The sequence below is a fragment of the Hyperolius riggenbachi genome, chromosome 4 (assembly GCF_040937935.1).
Source record: "Hyperolius riggenbachi isolate aHypRig1 chromosome 4, aHypRig1.pri, whole genome shotgun sequence".
Lineage (NCBI taxonomy): Eukaryota > Metazoa > Chordata > Amphibia > Anura > Hyperoliidae > Hyperolius > Hyperolius riggenbachi.
In genome coordinates, this window is record NC_090649.1 from 80,208,406 (window position 1) to 80,224,270 (window position 15,865).

The window sequence follows — 15,865 nt, forward strand, 5'->3', positions numbered from 1 at the left end:
ATAACTTTATCACTACTTATCACAATGAACTGATCTATATCTTTTTCCGCCACCAATTAGGCTTTCTTTGGGTGGTACATTTTGCCAAGAGCTACCTTACTGTAAATGCATTTTAACAGTAAAGAAAAACCTGAAAAAAATTCATTTCTCAGTTTTCAACCATTATAGTTTTAAAATACAAGCCTCCATAATTAAAACCCACGTATTGTATTTGCCCATTTGTCCCGGTTATTTCACCATTTAAATTATGTCCCTATCACAATGTATGGCAACAATATTTTATTTGGAAATGAGCATTTTTTCCGTTTTGCATCCATCACTATTTACAAGCTTAAAAAAAAAAAAAACACACCTTTAGACATTTAAAAAGTTTAGACCCTTAGGTAAATATTTGTGTTTTTTTATTGTAATTTTTTTTACACATTTTTATGTGGGTATTTTTGGGAGGGTGGGATGTAAATAGTGTTTGTTTGGGGTAAATGTGTATTTTTACTTTTCATTTACATTTAGATGTAGTTTTACTTTTTGGCCTCAAGATGGCAACCTTGAGTTTGTTTACATGACGTCACTAAGCGTACAATGTACACTTAGAGGGACATTATCGTAAGAGAACAGAGGCGCCAGCAGGATAAAAAGGTAATACAAATTTTAAAAATTTGCTGGGAGGCAGTGGTGGACTTACCTCCGGAAAGCAGACTCAAACCACTGTCTGAATTACCCAAAAGATGCAACGCGTTTCGCAGGCACAGCCCGCTTCATCAGGCAATAAGATAGGGGACAAACAGTAGCTCGTCAGTAGCACGAATGGCACCTCAGAGGTGCCATTCGTGCTACTGACGAGCTACTGTTTGTCCCCTATCGTATTGCCTAATGAAGCGGGCTGTGCCTGCGAAACGCGTTGCATCTTTTGGGGTACCAATAATAAATGTATTTGTTTAATTCAGACAGTATTTTGAGTCTGCTTTCCAGAGGTAAGTCCACCACTGCCTCCCAGCAAATTTTAAAATTTATTACCTTTTATCCTGCTGGCGCCTCTGTTCTTACGATAATACTGTGTCCACCCCTGGTGGAGGGGTGACCTACCCCTACTTTCCTGATCTACAGAGAGCGACATCTTAAGCCTGAGTGAGGACAGGTCTAATCTCCTCACCTGCATCTACAGTGGTTGCCTAAGAGGTAACCCATGATTGTGAGTATATTCATCTCACACTTACATTTATCCACGGTTTCCAATACATACTACACTATATTGGGCTCTCGGTGTCTCCTATTTATACTTAGAGGGACATAGGAGTCAGAAAAAGCGAAGCTTCGAGAGAAGCTGTTGCTTTTTATGCAGGGGAGAGGAATCAGTGATCGGGCACCATGGCCCGATTCATTGGTTCCTGGGCTAACGATCCATGGCCAGGAGCGTGCTTGCACGCGTGCGATCGGCCGCAGGAGCGCACAGGTCCGACGCATAACTACGTCAAGGAGGACAAAGTGGTTAAAGTTATGCATTGCCTTTTTAGCATTTTTTAATATGATTAACCGATAGAAATAGAGAATTGATTTTGTTTTTCTTAAGGGCTCGCTGCAGGGCCGCACAACTCAAAACACAAGTGATTTCACCAACACCCCCCCCCCCCCCCTCCTTTCTCCCCACCAACAGAGCTCTGTTGGTCAGGTCTGATCGCTCCCATTTTTTTTTTGTAAATTTTTTTTTATCATTTTTCTATTAAATTTTACTATTTTTGTGTCTGTCCCTCCCTCCACAAGCCAATCAGCATGATCGGCTGTCAGACTTCAGCTTATGACAGTCGATCACTTCCTGCACTACAGATCTTAGATCGCAGCACTGTACAGGGTTGTTAGACGACACAGTTTCGCTGTCTAACAGTCCGAGCGGCGATCGCTGCTGGGATAATGAAGGCGGACCTCCGCCTTCCTAGCGGAGGTGCACGCAATCTGCAAGCCCCATTGAAAGCCATTCAAGCGGTCCTGGGGCTGCCAACAGCTTTAAGTGAGTTAAGGTTTCAAATATGAGTAATTTCAAGTAAAAAGCTACTCAAAATCAAATTTGAAGCTCATCCCTGGGCACTGTACAACAATGTAGGATTAGTAAAGGAGTTTAAGGACTCACCTTTACGATTTTGAAATTTCCAGGGTACCAGCCGTTTTAGCAAATCTGTAAAACAAAATATTTTTTAATAGTGTATGCAATAACAATAGTTCATAGTCTGCTAAAACTATACTTCAAGCTTTGAAGTGTACTACAGCTGACTAACCCCCCCCCCCCCCCCCCCATTTACTTTTAAACAATGCACATTGCCTGGCTGTCCCGACCATCTGCTTCCATTATTTTAGCAAAAGACCCTGAGCAAGCATGCAGATCAAGTGTGAACAAAAATCTGACAAGATAAGCTGGATGTTTGTTTCAGGTGTGGTTGAGAGTGCTGATGCCCGGATGATCAGCAGGACTGCCAGGCAACTAGTATTCTTTAAAGCAGTAGGATCAGCCATACTATTCCAGGGGGAAAAAAAAAAAAAAAACACATATAAGTAGATAAGTACTTGATCTACTTACACAACACATGTATTGTACTGTCCACGTTTTGATTTCAGTGAATGTTATATAGTAAAGGACGAGAATTCTGTTCCTGGTGGGGGCCATGTCTTTTGCCCACAGTAAAAGGCTAACTCATGATGTCATTTCTGCCCTTTACTTTTTTCTTGTCTCCTCCAATCACTGAGTCACCTCAGCCTTGCTTGTAAACACAAGTGAGTAGGGGGATCAGGTTTCAGATAAGCAGCAGACAGGGAAATAAAGGGAAGAGGAATATATTATAGATCAAAAGAACCCCCAGCATGCAAGTCTTTGGCATTGACTACTAAAGAGCCAGTGCTCCTAAGGTATATGATAACTCCAAATCATAACAGCAGAAAACGTTTTGAAAGTTTTGAATGCAGGATTAGCCTCTATCACTTAATACACTCAGACCAGTTGCTGTTGAAATTTGATTTTTATGGTGACGATACCGCTTTAAAAGAATATTGCATCCTCTGAATGTCTCACCACAGGATCCAGTTCGGAACTACGTATAATTAAACCACGCTACAGTGGAGGTTGCTTAAAGAGAACCAGAGACGAAGCACCCTCATGTATTTTATTACATTTATCAGTGGGAACATGACAGTAAACACCTACCATGCTTTTAGTTTTATTCTTATCTGCCTAATCTGTCTGTTATCAGCTGAGATAAGAATCCCCGACTGAGCATTCAGTCTAGGTTTGACCTGGAATCATTACAGCTGAGTCAGTCTTTTCAAGCCCAAGCCTGCCCCCTTATGGCTCAGCTTTGCATACTTAGAGCTCTGATGACATGGGAGGGGCTGCTGCCGAGAAAGAAGCTCTGAAACAGACAAGTGTATCTGTGCAGCCTGTCATCTACTGTATGCAGTTTAATGTCTATGAGAGACTTCCTACAGGCAGCCACACAGCATGACAGAATAATAAAGTTGAAAGCACACAGATGAATGGCTGCAGCAGCCCTGCTTGTCTATAGTCTCAGAGGCTAGACAGCACATCCAGAACAGCTTATAACCTGGAAGCAGGGGGATATGAGCCGGCGGCCATATTGGATTTTTTCTGGCGCAATGGATAAAAATAAAAATAAAAAAACCCTCAAAAAGGCACACCAGAGTGGTGAAATTATCAGGTAGAGCATTTATTCTTTACAAGCTATCAACTGATGTTTATTTTGTGTGAATAGTTCATCTCTGGTTCCCTTTAAGCCCGATGTGGTGTAGTGGCCGAGATCTCTGCTGTATAAACACAGCAGAGTTCTGTAACATGAACACATTTTCATTGGCTCCTGACCACTGAGCCAGTCATAGTGATTGGAAGGGGGGGGGGGGGGGGGAAGGCCTCCAGTCCTGAAAGGGACCAGAGGCTCCCATGCGAAATGAGTTAAACTGGTGAGTGGAACTAGAACTGATGCTTGGTGTGTGGACTGTTAAACTACTGCTGATACCCCTGATCAAGTCCGCGATCATACAGTCCAGCACCCCCACAAAAAGGTGTGCAGGCAGTGCAGCCAACCACTTACATATTATTGGTTGCACCGAGGGGAGGAGGGAAACAATGGTGACAAAGGGGAACAGAGGGGGAATAGATGGGATAGAGGAGGCACAGATTACACTGAAGGCACAGAACACTGAGAAAAATAAGGGGGACAGAGCTGGAACAGTAACAACTTGCGAACAGATTCAGGTTAAGAATGAACCTACAGCTGACTGGTAATCGGAAAATGGATTTCTGAAGAAATACCACAACTATTTTTAGCCCAATGATAGAACTCTGAAGCACTGGACCAATCAGAGAAACAAATTTTGGCATTTGACCATCCTTAGTGGTAAATGGAAGGTCCTCAAGGCGACCACCAACTATAAGCCCCCCCCCCCCCCCCCCTCAACATGCTACACCCAGCATAAAGCTAGGTGAAGAGTGCACTGATTTCTACTCTAGGTTTGAGAACCAGATGGCACCAGCAGGGCTCTCGACCCCTCAATCACTGATGCTGCACCAAACTCATTTGCGCCAAGGGTGTGTGAGATTGAGGGTTAACGTTATCTGGCTACACCAAATCCCAGGAGAGCCCCTGGTCTGGATTAAGTTTCACCGGTGTGCCTAACCTGCTTCCAGCAGCTGGCTCCTGTCATCCCCATCTACACCAAGTCCGTACAGGAGGGCAAAGTCCGAGTGCTTCAAGGAGGTCCACAATCATCCCTGTCCCCAAAAAGCAGGGCATAGCCAACCTCATTAACTACAGGCCTGTTGCCCTTACCTCATGAAGACCTTGGAAAGGGTTGTTCCGTCTGACCTGAAGCTCTTCATGATGCCCTGACTGAATCTGTTCCAGTTCACATACAGAGCTAACAAGTCCACTTATGAAGCCATCAACATCTGCCTAGAGCTCATTGGTGATTACCTGGACAAACCTGACAATTTACATCAGAATCCTACTGGACTTCAGCTCGGTGTACAATACAATCTGCCCCTGCATTCTTCAGCGCAACCGGGCATACTTTGTGATCCAAAGTCGTAAGGGCGGGTGGACCGTCACTGGCGTAACAATAGGGGAAGCAGCCCCTGCCCCCACGGGGGGCACGCTCATGGCCATTTTGGGGGAGCAGGAGGGGTCGCAGCATGAGGGGAGAGCTTTGCACATCCCGGATGTCTCCAATCTGCAAGGGCTTCACATTACTTCCTGTTTAAACAGGAAGTAATGTGAAGCCCTTGCAGATTGGAGACCTCCGGTGGTGAATGGAGGTATTTATAGCTGCTGCCTCCGCCGCTGCTGCCACTTAGATGCAGGAAGGGAGCGCAGAGGAGAGAGCCTGGGGTGAGGGGGGGGGGGGGGGAAGAGAACTGTCCCCCTCCCCACTGATGTGCAAAGCTCTCCCCTCATGCTTAGACTCCCCCCTGCCCCACCCCAAAATTGCCATTAGCAGGCCCCGGGGGAAGGGGGGGCCCGCTCAAATTTTTGCAGGGGGCCTGGGGACTTCTAGTTTCGCCCCTGATCATGGACTTCCTGTCCAAATGGATCATGGACTTCTTACCCAACTTGACGACTTGGGATCTGTTGATCAGGATCTCCTCTCAACCAAGGGTTACCAACACAGGTGCCCGACAAGGCTGAGTCCTGTCCCCGAATCCAGTTTTCCCCTCTACACCAATAACTGCAGATCAACAGTAGACTCTCGATCATCCAGTTCATTGAAGACACCACCGGTCTTGTAACCAAGATTGATGAGCAGGCCTATCATCGGCAGTTTAACAGAATATGCGTTTGGTGCAAGGTAAACAGGCTGGTCCTCAATAGATATGGCCTGAACGGTTCGCCGGCGAACTTCCGGTGGTTTGCGTTCGCCATCTAAGGTGAACTTTTCCGGAAGTTCGGTTCGCACCCATAATGCACCATTAGGGTCAACTTTGACCCTCTACATCACAGTCAGCAGGCACAATGTAGCCAATCAGGCTACACTCCCTCCTGGAGCCACTCCCCCCCCCCCCCTTACAAAGGCAGGCAGCGCCAGCCATTACACTCACTCGTGTGCCTGCCCTGCACTGATTAGAGAAGAGACAGCTGCTGTAGACTCTCATAGGGAGAGATTAGTTAGGCTCTTGTAGGCTTCTTATTGGTAAACTAGCACCCCACAACAGCTCTTTGGAGAGCTAATCTTGTTGTTGTGATCTATTTTTTTGTGTGTATGCAACACAAGTGTCAGTGGGACAGAGAGCCTTGATAATCCATACTATGTGTGCGCGCCACTGCCAGGCCCAGCACATTCAGTGACTACCTGTGTGTGACAGGAGCACATTGTAATACCCATTACTGCACATACCTACCTGTTGTGTTCAGTGCACCCACCTACCTACATAAGTGCACACAGTGTGATATACCACTCCGTGCATACCTGTTAACTGCACATTGTATTAGTCAAGTCAGTGCATACCTTTCACTTCACCCCCCCCTCCCCGATATGGACAAAACCGGTAGAGGAAGAGGTAGAGGCAGACCCAGAGGAAGGCCACCTGGCAGGTCTGTGTGAGGTAGTGTTGATGTGATTTCGTGTGGCCCGGGCCCAAAGTACAGTGCTCAGAAGAAGGCACGTGCCTTCAACTCCCAAGATTGACAGGACGTGGTTGACCATTTAACACAGAACACATCTTCCACAGCCACCAGCACTACTACAAGCACCACATCAGCTGCATTTGACACGTCGCAGGAGTTATTTGGTGGTGAAATCACTGATTCACAGCCACTACTGCTACAATAAGATGAAGGCGCTAAGCAAGTTTATTTATTTATTTATTTAAGCAATATGACAATACAGGAATACAAGAAAACCAGATCACACAGCACAGTATGAGTACAAGGTAATGCTTAGTCAGTCACTGGATGGGAGCATGGAGTTAGGCAAGTTAGGTTCACTCAAATGCATAGCATGGGTGCACAGTAATAGAGGTGCATGATCAGGTAGGACACAAAAGGAGTGAGGACCCTGCCCAAAGGCTTACAATCTAGAGGGAGAGGTAGGGACACGAGAGGTAGGGGACCAGAGTTCGGCTGGGTTCAGAGCAATTGTGAGGGGTGGTAGGCAAGAGTGAAAAGGTGAGTTTTGAGGGCCTTCTTGAAGGTGTTGAAGGAGGGGGCTGCCCTAATGGGTGGAGGTAGGGAGTTCCATAGTGTCGGAGCGGCTCTTGAGAAGTCTTGGAGGCGTGCATGGGACTGGGTGATGCGGGGGACGGTCAGGCGAAGTTCATTGGAGGAGCGGAGTGAGCGGCTTGGTGTGCATCTCTGAGTAAGATCAGAAATGTAGGTTGGACAGGTTTTGTGGATGGATTTGTAGGTCAGACACAATATCTTGAATCTGATTCTGGACTGGATAGGAAGCCAGTGGAGGGATTCACGGAGGGGAGCCGCCCTGGTGGAGCGATGGGAGGAGTGGATAATTCTGGCAGCCGCATTCATGATGGACTGCAGTGGGGCTATTCGGGTCTTAGGGAGTCCAGACAGAAGGGCATTGCAGTAGTCGAGGCGGGAAATTATGAGGGCATGGATGAGGAGTTTGGTGGTGGCAGGGGTCAGGAAAGGGCGAATCTTACAGATGTTACGAAGGTGGAAGTTGCAGGACTTTGTGAGGTTTTGGATGTGGGGAGTGAAGGAGAGTGCGGAGTCCAGGGTGACACCCAGACAGCGGGCTTGAGAGGTAGGGTGAATAGTAGTGTGGTTAACAGTGACCTGCACATCTGGGAGGTCCAGGGATGACCGGGGTGGGAAGATCATAAATTCCGTTTTGTCTAGATTTAGTTTTAGGAACCTAGCGGACATCCAGGAGGAGATGGCAGATAGGCAGGAGGAGACCTTGTCCATGGTAGTGGTGGAGATGTCAGGGGTGTGGAGATAGATTTGGGTGTCATCTGCATACAGATGATAGTTAAAACCCATGGAGGAGATAACCTTGCCAATGGAGGATGTGTATAGGGAGAACAGTAGGGGGCCAAGGACCGAGCCTTGGGGGACTCCCACTGAGAGGTGGTTGGGGGTGGACGAGGACTCATTGAAGGAGGTCGTGAAGGAGTGGTTGAGGAGGTAGGATGAAAGCCAGGTCAGGGCGAGATTGTGAATGCCCATGGATTGGAGGGACTGGAGGAGTAGGGGATGATCTACTGTATCAAAAGCTGCTGAAAGGTCAAGGAGGAGGAGAATGGTGTATTTACCTTCAGCTTTAGCTAAGGCAAGGTCATTGACCACTTTGGTGAGAGCCGTTTCGGTTGAGTGGGCAGGCCGAAATCCAGATTGCAGTGGGTCTAGTAGTGAGTTGGCATTGAGGTACTGGGTCAGGAGTTTGTGAACCAGACGCTCAAGGAGTTTTGAGGCGAAGGGGAGGAGGGAGATCGGGCGGTAGTTGGAGGGTAGCGAGGGGTCGAGGGAGGGTTTCTTGAGCAGAGGCAGTACAGTGGCCTGCTTGAAGTCTGAGGGGAAGGTGCCTGTGGATAGGGAGAGGTTAAACATGGTAGTGAGGACTGGGGCCAGATCCGTGAAGTGAGGCTGAAGTAGATCAGAAGGGATAGGGTCAAGGGGGGAGGTAGTGGTATGGGAAGTCTGCAGTAGGTGGTTGACCTCCTCAGTGGTAGTAGGAGTGAAGGAGGTGAGGGGAGGATAGGGTGGAGAAGGAGTAGGTTGTGAGCAGGTGGGAGGTGAAGATTGAAGATTGGATATTTCCTGACGGATGGAGACTATTTTGTTGGTGAAGTGGGTGGCTAAATCTGTGCCAGAGAGGGATGAAACAGAAGGTGGGGGGGGTGGGTTTAAGCAGGGAGTTGAAGGTGCTAAAAAGACGTCGGGGATTGGAAGCTTGTGCTCCGATGAGCTTGGTAAAGTATTCCTGCTTCGCATGAGCAAGGGCAGTGTGGAACTGCTGCAGGTTAGTCTTGTACTGTAGGAAATCCTGGTTTAGTCGAGTTTTCCGCCATTTTCGTTCAGTGGCGCGTGTTTCCCTCTGAAGGTTGCGAGTATGGGTAGTGCGCCAGGGCTGGGGGTTAGGGGGTCGGTTGCGGCGGAATATTGGTGGAGCAGCTTTCTCTAGGGCTGATGAGAGAATTTGGTGATACTGAGCTGCAGCAAGATTAGGACAGGTTAGGGTGGGGAGAGTGGAGGATAGGCCATGGAGGGAGTCAGCAAGGATGCCAGGGTTGAGCTTGCGTAGGTCTCGCTGCCATCGACCAGGTGGGTGGGTAGTTTGGAGGTGCCTTCCGTGAGGAGGTTGAAGGCGAGAAGGTAATGGTCTGAGGGTGGAAATGGTGCGATGTCGAGGTCTGCAATGGTGGTGGATTTAGTGAATATAAGGTCGAGAGTGTGACGTGCAGTGTGAGTGGGGGCGTTGGTGTGTTGTACTAGGCCATGTGAGTTGGCTATGGTGAGTAGCCGGGTCGCAACAGAGTTCTTGGGTTCATTGATGGGTATATTGAAATCCCCGAGGATGATGGTGGGGAGGTCAGAGGAGAGGATGTGTGGGAGCCAGGAGGCAAGGTTGTCGAGAAATTGTCGTGTGGAGCCCGGAGGGCGGTATAAGACTGCAACAATGGCTGGGAGGGGATTGTAGAGGCGGATAGTGTGGGCCTCAAATGATGTGAATTGTAGGGAGGAAGGTGGAGTGAGGACACGGAATGTGCAGGATGGGGAGAGGAGCAGACCCACCCCTCCCCCGGTCCTGTTGTCTGGTCTGGGGGTGTGACTGAGGTGAAGCCCCCCGTATGAGAGGGCAGCCTCTGCGGCAGAGTCAGAGGGGGTGAGCCATGTCTCAGTGAGTGCGAGGATGGTGAGGGATTTGGAGAGGAAGAGGTTGTGGACCTCTGTAAGTTTATTGCGGACGGATCTGGCATTCCAGAGACCGCAGGGTAGGGGGAGCATGTGCTTGTGAGTGGGATGGATGGAAATGAGGTTGGGGCGAGGATGGGTGTTGAAGTTGTTTGTGGACAAAGGGCTGTGAAGCGGGTCAGCAGGGGATGCTTGTCTGGCAGCAGGCTGTGGCCCAGGGTTAGGCGATATATCACCAGCAGCAAGTAAGAGTAGGAGGGAGAGAGTAAGCAAATGTGAATGGGATTTAAATGTTTGTGAGGTTTTTGAGCTGCTGGAGGGAGAGAGAGTTTTCAGGAGAGCTAACAGTTCATGAAAAGCTGAGTAAGGTGAGCAAAGCAGAGCAGATGAAATGAATATGGAGTGAGGTACACTGGGAGGATGCATATTGCAATGCAACTTGTAGATGTTTGCAGACAGGCAGAACATAAGAAAAAGTGCAGTAAACATGGTAAGTGTCAATGATTATCAGCAGGAAATTTCCAACTCCTAAACAGTTTATATGAGTAAACACCACCTCATTTGTCTGAGTTAGGCGACACTATGGACGTAATGTGTGAGGATAATGATGAAGTACCTGCTGTTGGTGCAGTTTTATGGGGTGTCTGAGGCAAGCGAAGCTGGGCAGGATGACGATTATATGGATGCCACGTATGTTCCCAATAGAGATGAACAGGGGGACAGTTCAGAGGGGAAGTCAGTAGGAGGAGAAGAGTTCCTGAAAGAAGCAGGGGGGGGCTCGTCATAAGAAACTGGTGGCAGTGTCCGGTGCCATGTATCGCGACCTATGGACAGCCAGCCAACATGCCCTTCAACGTCAGCTGCGGATGCCACCATAGAGCCATAACCCCAGGGGGGGCTCAGCAGTTGACATTTTTTTAATGTGTCAACCTCCTGATCATTCTGCGGGCTAGCCAAAAAGAAGGGAAGTACAATATCTTGGGTCCTATGAAAGGATGTAGACACCTTGGGCAAATAAGAGGGATCTAGTCTAAAGACAATCTTATCAGCATGAACTACCATGTACGGGTCCTTTATTGATAATGCCTGGATATCCCCTACCCTGCGAGCCGAGGTAATGGCTACTAAAAAAAGCAACTTTAAGTGTAAGAAACTTTAAAGGGACTGAATCCAATGGTTCAAATTTGTCAGAAGCTAAGAAATCCAACACTAATGACAAATCCCACGGAGGAACCAGTTTGAGGAATCGGTTGTGAACGTTCAACCGACTTCAAAAAATTCTTAACATAAACATCGGCAGACAGCCGTCTAGAAAGAAAAACTGAAAGAGCCGACACCTGAGCTCTTAGGGTACTGACGGTCAGGCCTAACTGAACTCCATGCTGTAAAAACTCCAAAATTGAAGAGATGTTTGACCTGGAATCATTCTGCTTCCAAGCCAAGAAGGTGTACCAAACTATTATACTTCCTTCTAGTAGCTGGCTTCCTACAGGCTAATGTCTTAACCACAGCCTTGGAAAAACCCTGACTACTCAACATCTGCTCCTCAGGATCCACGCAGTCAGGTTTAAGAATTTTGGATTCGGATGGACCCGGCCGCTCTGCAACAGCAGATCTGGTCTGCACTGAAGATGCCAAGGGCCCCGGAACACTAGGGACTGCAGGAGTGGAAACCAAGCTCTCCTTGGCCACCAAGGAGCTATTAGTATCACCTCTACCCCCTCTGTCTGAATTTTCCTGAGGACTCTCGGTATTAACTTGAACGGAGGAAAATGCGTAAAGCAGACCCTCCGGCCAAGGAATCGACAGGGCGTCTATTCTGCTTATTGAAGCAGAAGGATCCAGGGTACAAAAATCTTCCACCTTTGCGTTCTCTGGATTTGCCAACAAATAGAGTACAGGAACTCCCCCAACACTCTGACCTCCCGGAAAGTGTCCGGATTGAGTTCCCATTCCGACTCCTCCACTAGGTGCCTGCTTAGGGAATCCGCCCGTCTGTTGTGAACACCCCGAATGTGGACCGCTGATATGGACTCCAGATTGGTCTCCGACCAGGCCATGATTTGAGATGTCAGGTGCTGCAGGTCCGGCACCCTCGTGCCTCCCTGCTTCCTGACATAGCAAACAGACAAAAATTGTCCGAAAATACCAGAACCTCCGAATTGGAGATTATCGGGAGTAGGGCTTGTAACCCCAGCAGAATTGCCCTGAGTTCCCTGTAATTCGATGACCTGTGGGACATCTGTTGGTCCCACAACCCCTGAGCTTGGTGGCCTAGGCAGTGGCCCCCCAGCCCCAAGCACTGGCGTCTGTACAATTTCAACGGAACTTCCTGAGTCCATCTGCGGCCTTGATTCAAATTAGCTAGCTGACCCCACCAGAGAAGGGAATTTATCACCTCTTCTGGCACTATCACCATCCTGTCCAGTGAGCGATGATTCCTGTCCCAATTCGCCAAAACCCAAGTCTGAATCTCCAGAGAATGGGCCTGGGCCCATTCTACTGCCGGAATGGCAGAAGACATCAGACCTAGGAATGAAACCAATCTCCGAAGGGAAACTCAAGGATTTAATCTGATTTCCTGAACTGTATCTTCTGTTCTGGTAGAAAGACACGTCTGACCATCGTGTCCCACCTGAGACCTAAGAAAATCAGCCTCTGAACCGGATCTAAGTGAGACTTCTCTGAGCTCACTATCCATCCTAGTCTGTTTAAGAGCTGAAGAGAAACCTAGCTCCCTTTGCAAGGCTTCCCGAGTCTCTGCCATAAAAAGAAAGTCGTCTAAGTAAGGCAGAACCCTTACATCGTGGAGATGCAGAAAGGACATCACCTCTGCTACAACCTTCGTAAAGATCCTGATCTGATCTCTCGGGAATCGATGTGATCGTAAACCGGGAGGGAGGAGATATAAATTCTATTCTGTATCCCTGCTGAATTAAGCTCAGAATAAACTCGTTTTTCATTATCTCTCGCCAAGCTGGCGCAAAGTAGAGAAGTCTCCCCCCCCCCCCCCCCCCCCGGGATCTGCCCGTCATTTTGTGGACTTCGCAGCAGCTGAGGTCTGTTGAAAAGGAATGGCCTGCCTCTGCCTACATTATAGGTCCATCTTTTATTCTGTCTCTGCCCCCTATTTGTCTGCTCCTGCCTGAAAAAGGGCTTCACCTTTTTATCCGGGAACTTCCTGGCCTTATTGGAGGATCTCTCCAAGACAGAATCTAAATCCTTTCCAAACAAAAGGTTACCCTGGAATGACATTCCACAAAGCTTCTGTTTGGAACTAACATCTCCGTCCCATGTATTCAACTAAACGGCTCTTCGAGCCGAGTTGATCAATGCTGCCGTTTTAGCTGCTGCCCTGGGAGATTCAGTAGCCGCATCCGCTAAAAATGCAACAGATTTAATTATAACTGGTAAGCTCTCTAAAATCTTTGCATGTGGAGTGCCATCCTCCAAACGTTCCTGAAGTCCCCGAATCCATTTATCTAGATTACGGGCTACACACACTGAGGAAATGGCTGGCTTAAAGGAGAAAGATGTTGAATCCCATGCTCTTTTAAGAAGGGCCTCTGCCTTCCTATCCATTGGGTCCTTCAAGGCCCTCATATCTTCAAAAGATAAATCTGTATCTTTTGAGCACAGAGAGAGAGAGGAGCATCCAATCGCGGACACTTAAACAATGATTCATGCTCCTCTACATTGAAAGGGAATCGGCGTTTGAACGATCTCGGAACAAACAGCCTTCCCTCCAGATCCTTCCACTGGGCGGAAACACTTAATCGCTCTGTGGACTGGGAAAACTCGACCTCCCTGATCCTCCAACCCCCTATAAATGTCATCCTGAGGAGTAGAGGTCGATCTAGGTTCTTCAATCTGCTCTGAATCATAGACCGCTTTAAGCAGTTCTGAAGTATCCTCAGCATTAAATAGATATCTAGGCATCTTAGCCCCCAAGTGGTCTCCCGAAGCATCTGACTCAACTAGTTCTCCTTCATCAGACTCCTCAGATATGTTGTCCAATGATAAAGGTGAGGAATCCTCAACCCCACTCGCCTGTGAAGCCCCCATCTCCCCCAGTGGAGCACTCAGAAGCACAGGCAATGGTGAAGGCTGATCTATGGAGACAGAACTAGTGTGAGGGCTCTGAGACTCAGAAATAACCACAATAGGCTGAGTAGTGGGTACTGGAGGCAAGGCTGCAGATGCCTGCGAAAAAGGAACCATTTGTACTGGACAAGGAGGTAGAGCTGCTCTAAATGCCGAAAATGTAGTAGCTAGCTCCTGTTTCATAGATTTCATTAAATCTAATAATGCAATAGTAGTGCTCTCAGGCCTTGGCGTATAAGACTGACTTATTGTAGCACTCTACACACAAAGTTTTTGAAGACCCCTCAGGTAGCCTGCAGCCACATTTAGTACACTTATTAGTCTTCCTAGAGCTTTTAAGTGGTTTCTGTATAACAAGACAGAAAAAGAAAAACCCATAAAGGGATATTTAGCTACTGAGCAAAATAGAATAAAAAAATGCAGCTATGTAACAATAGCTACAACACCTTACCGGCTGCTGTCCTGTCTCCCCAGTGACAGCCGAAGGAGTCTGCTGTGTCTCTGGAGTGGGCTCTGCTGACTGCTCCATAGCCCCTGCAGAGTCTCACTGCCCTTAGTGCAGTGTTCGCGGCGTGCTGGGTGGTCCGCTGCGTCCACGAGGATGCTGGAGAGGCCTCTGCGGTCCGGTGTGGCTGAGCTGCGTGAGGACGGAAAGTATAATGCCGACACGCGCACAACGCGACCGCCCCCTTTAATGCATGCGACCAATCTTCCGCATGACGCCATGCATCGCGTCACTTCCGGCTCCAACTTCTGGAATTTCAGATGCGGAAGAGGAGTCCCGCATCCACCCAGCCGCCATGCCATCTGAAAGAGCGGTGGAAATGGAAAAATCCTCTGATTCCTCCCACCCGAACAAGCGGATACAGGTATTGCTGCCCCCAGCTCCACCAGTTAGATCACGCCCAGCGCTGACCCAAACCGCTCTTCCTTAAATAAATTCTCTCAATAAGCCTGGCTTATACACAGTAGGTGCCAACAGGCTCCCCTACCACCAGGAACAACTCCATAGGTGCTTCCGTGGAGAGTCTGGGAAACAAACAAAAAACTGGAGGAGATTGTGGAGGGGTGGGATTTATACTAATTTGTTTTAATTCTTGTCAGGTGTTTCCGATTTCGGAGGGGAGACTTACACAATCTCAAGAGGGCCGTCCTGGAGGACGTAGGGAGGAAGGACCTTCAGCGCAGCTGGAGGCATTGTCACTAAGCGGAGAAGTCGCCCAAGTCACAAAAGTGTTCAGTACCTCACCTTTATCAAAATGAATGAGGCATGGATCCCGGAGGGCTACTGCCCGCCCCAAGACTAAGTCAATCCACACAGTCTCTCTCTCTACACAAACAGCAAAGGACAGCACTTTGAAGTCTGGAACATTCAAGGGCAAGGGTGGGAAAGATGAAAAGCTAGGTGGCCATGCAACCATTCCTGCTAACCTAAAGCTTACTTATAGACAGTCATATGACTGTCATTCATTCCCTTCACAAAACACAAAGCCATCCCTGGATGGGCGTGAACCACCAACCTTTCAGTTAACAGCCAAATGCACTAACCAATTGTGCCACAGATGCTGTGCACACAATCACTGCTAATTGGCTATCTGGGGTTTTCTTTGGACAACTGTTGAACACAAAAACACAAAGCCATCCCTTGGTGGGCTTGAACCACCAACCTTTTGGTTAACAGCCGAATGCACTAACAAATTGTGCCAGAGACTAGTTGCTGCTAAAAGATTTTATGGGAATGCATGTGTGTCTTTTGGAGGGAGGGAGGAAGTAAGTCTTAAACCAATGTGTTGACTCACCACACAGCCCTGCACCTGGCATGTGTCTCATATGACTGTCTATAAGTAAGCTTTACTTTAGGTCAGCAGGAATGGTTGCATGGCCACCTAGCTTTT

General features: G+C 48.2%; 1 protein-coding gene across 1 annotated transcript in view; it reads right to left on the reverse strand.

The window, feature by feature from the left end:
• Positions 1-15,865, reverse strand: part of LOC137504676 (cytosolic phospholipase A2 gamma-like) — a 101,195-nt gene that overhangs the window by 26,141 nt on the left and 59,189 nt on the right. Inside the window, exon 10 of the mRNA XM_068233258.1 lies at positions 2,123-2,167. Within this exon, the coding sequence (XP_068089359.1) occupies positions 2,123-2,167 (45 nt within the window). The remainder of the gene's footprint in view (positions 1-2,122; positions 2,168-15,865) is intronic.